Source organism: Lolium perenne, chromosome 4 (genome assembly GCF_019359855.2).
Source record: "Lolium perenne isolate Kyuss_39 chromosome 4, Kyuss_2.0, whole genome shotgun sequence".
NCBI classification, from domain to species: Eukaryota; Viridiplantae; Streptophyta; class Magnoliopsida; order Poales; family Poaceae; genus Lolium; species Lolium perenne.
This window is the reverse complement of record NC_067247.2, coordinates 314,254,888-314,258,113: the sequence shown is the minus strand read 5'-3', so window position 1 is coordinate 314,258,113 and position 3,226 is coordinate 314,254,888. Positions and strand designations below refer to the sequence as shown.

Sequence of the window (3,226 nt, the reverse complement as noted above, 5' to 3'; positions counted from 1 at the left end):
AATGTTTCGGTTAATACAATTATAGCATGATATGTAAACATTATCATAAACTTAAAGATATATTATAATAACCATTTTATTATTGCCTCTTGGGCATATCCCCAACAATTAATTCCAGAATATTAAGCATGACGACAGTAACTACTAACATGTGAAACTCGAACATACTATATGCAGTGATCAACATGAACAGTAGCAGAGCAAACATTACAACATCCATCGCTAAACAGATCGAGATATGTCGCACGTACCGATCTGGTGGAGGTGGCGGTGAAGGTGTAGCAGACGATGTCGCAGCAGTAACGTTGTTGATGACAACGTTGTTGACGACGGGGACGACGGGTCGAAGTAGACGACGGTAGGCAGCACCGCCCGACTTGGACGGAAGGCGACCCATGATGAAGACCTTGAGCAGTCGCGCAGAGCGCTTCCCAAAAACCTAATTCGCCCTCTCCCGTACAGGATCGCAAGGACGAGTGGTTCCGGAGACCTGCTCTCCCGTTCGCCGATGCACGTCGGCGAGCGGGATGGAGTAGGCTACGATGGCGGCGCAAGCAGAGAGAGGTGGAAACCCTAACTCGTGTATTCAGTATATTTCTGCGGTAGCCGGGCAAGAGATTATATAGGCTCGGGAAACCCTAGGCAACCCGAACCGACTATCTCGACGCGTCCGTCTAGGACTCTGTTCGTTTTCCTGAGCTGCAAAAAGTAAGGAAAGTCTCGGCTCGAGGCTCAATCCACTCACCACGAGCGCTCCGCGCGCGTCGTGTCGTGTCGTGTCGAGACGAGGCGAGCGAGGAGGAGGAGGAGCGCACGCGTGTAGCACTCCTATTCTCACTCACTTACTGGTGGTGCAACAACCCACCTTATAAGGTGGTCTAACTTCCTCCCAACTTTCCATGTGGGACTAAACTTCCCACCTCTTGCCACTCCCTAGTGAGCTGCCACTAACTTGGGCTCAAACTCACAAGGCTTCCACTATGTGGGCTTTGAGATTTATAGGGAAATCTGAAATCTAGTATGGAGCACTTAAAGTGGGCCCAATATTTCAACATGTAATCCAATCGGATATGTTAGGCGCCTTCTTTTTTCCATGGAAAGATTAGAGCCTACTGGTGTTAGCTTGCACTGCTGAAACTCTTCAGAGTCAGGAACAACACGAACAACACGACCGAAGCGTCCCAAGTGTTCCGACACGGTGGACTTCGGCGATCGTCGGGCATGAAGGAATCATTCCGCACACCCGGCCGTGCGCGCGAATCACCCACTTCCACTTGTGGAGTCCACTCTCCCGGCGGCCATAGCCAAGCCGACACCTGTCCCACCGTCCTCCTCGTAGCTGCTATAAAACCCGGGCGCCGGCCAAGCTCCCCGGACAAGGAGGCCGCATAATTGTGTCCACCGCCGGCTCCCGGGACACCACACACACAAACAAAGCCTAGTAGGTCGAGTACTTGCGCTGTCCCTCGATCGCCTGCTTACTACTTTGCATGAGAAGGCGGAGGATGGGGGCACTGCACGTCGGCGAGCCGCGGATCAGCTTCCAGCCGCAGGTCGTCGGCAAGAACGGCGCGGGCCACGGCGCCGTCGTCGAGGAGATCCACGGGTTGATCCGCGTGCACAAGGACGGACACGTGGAGCGGCTGCCGGCGATCCCCGACGTGCCCTGCACGTGGGGCTCGACGGCCGCGGGCAGCGGCGTCCTGGCGCGCGACGTGGTGGTGGACCGCGCCACGGGCGTGTGGGCGCGGCTGTACGCGCCGGCGAGCGCGCCATCGAAGGTCCCCGTGGTGGTGTACTTCCACGGCGGCGGCTTCTGCGTCGGGTCCGCGGCCTGGAGCTGCTACCACGAGTTCCTGGCCCAGCTCCCCGCCAAGGCGGGCTGCGCCGTGATGTCCGTCGACTACCGCCTCGCCCCCGAGCACCGGCTCCCGGCGGCGTTCGACGACGGGATGGCGGCCGTGCGGTGGCTGCGGCAGCAGGCGGGGCACGGCGGCAGGAGCAGCGGCGCGTCCGACGAGGTGGCGTGGTGGCGCGGGCGGTGCAGGTTCGACCGGGTGTTCCTGATGGGCGACAGCGCGGGCGCCAGCATCGCGTTCCACGTGGCCGCGCGGCTCGGGCAGGGCCAGCTCGGCGGTCTCGCCCCGCTGGCCGTCAAGGGGGCCATCCTGATCCAGCCCTTCTTCGGCGGGGAAGCCCGCACGGCGTCGGAGAAGACGACGCCGCAGCCGCCAAGGTCGGCGCTGAGCCTGGCGACGTCCGACAGCTACTGGCGCATGGCGCTCCCGTCCGGCTCCACCCGCGACCACCCGTGGTGCAACCCGCTCTCCCGCGGCGCGCCGAGGCTGGAGACCCTGCCGCTGCCGCCGGTGCTGGTGTGCGTCGCCGAAGCCGACATCCTTCGCGACCGGAACCTGGAGCTGTGCCGGGCGCTGCGCAAGGCCGGGAGGAGCGTGGAGCAGGCGACGTACGGCGGCGTGGGGCACGCCTTCCAGGTGCTCCACAACTACCACCTCTCCCAGCCGCGGACGCAGGAGATGCTGGCGCACATCAGGGCCTTCGTCGCCGCCAGGTCCAGCAGCTAACAATCTAACATCAACCTCCATTGTTCATCGATCCAGTCTAATCCGAAGCCGATTTCATCAGAGTCGTAGTGGTAGATGCCGTGTAAGCAGCAGTAGCTTGCAGTGCTCGCCCAGCTCAGGAAGAAGACGAGAAAAGGGCCCAATGCCGAACTTGGATCGCTGTAGCTAGTGCTGTCGGAAAGCAAAAGCGTGTGTAGCAATCGAGCGGATAAATAATACTCCGTGTATATCATTGCTGTTCATTATATATATATAAATAATATACTTGCTTGCAAAGGCGGAGGATCAATTGATCGATACTGTTGTTTAGCTTGGTGTTGCATCAAGGAAACCAACCAGAAAAGGCTCCAAACACAGCAAATCATTGTCTGCTTGTCTGGTGCTTTAACTTGCACTTTGCAGCCATCATGGAGCGAAAAAAGCTCTGCTTTGGGAAGGTTAGATGGAGCCTGGTATCGGCAACAAGTTCTCCAAGTGTAGTCATCAATCGTCTAGTAGGTAGGTTTAATTTAGACGTACTAGCACCTGGTTAAGAACAGAATAGCATCTTGGGCATGTTTCCCCATTGAGAGAACGCCTTGTGCATCGCCGGACGGCCGCATCATTCTCGCTCACTCACTGCGTTCGTGCTCAAGGATGCA

The 3,226-nt window shown here is 58.1% G+C and overlaps 1 protein-coding gene across 1 annotated transcript; it reads left to right on the top strand.

Annotated features, from left to right (window-relative positions):
- The first annotated feature begins 1,372 nt into the window (after window positions 1-1,372).
- LOC127296174 (probable carboxylesterase 17) lies at window positions 1,373-2,861 on the top strand. Its single transcript, XM_051326205.2, has one exon. The coding sequence runs from the start codon at window positions 1,491-1,493 to the stop codon at window positions 2,583-2,585; it is 1,095 nt and encodes a 364-aa protein (XP_051182165.1). The 5' UTR covers window positions 1,373-1,490; the 3' UTR covers window positions 2,586-2,861.
- Window positions 2,862-3,226: the final 365 nt, after the last annotated feature.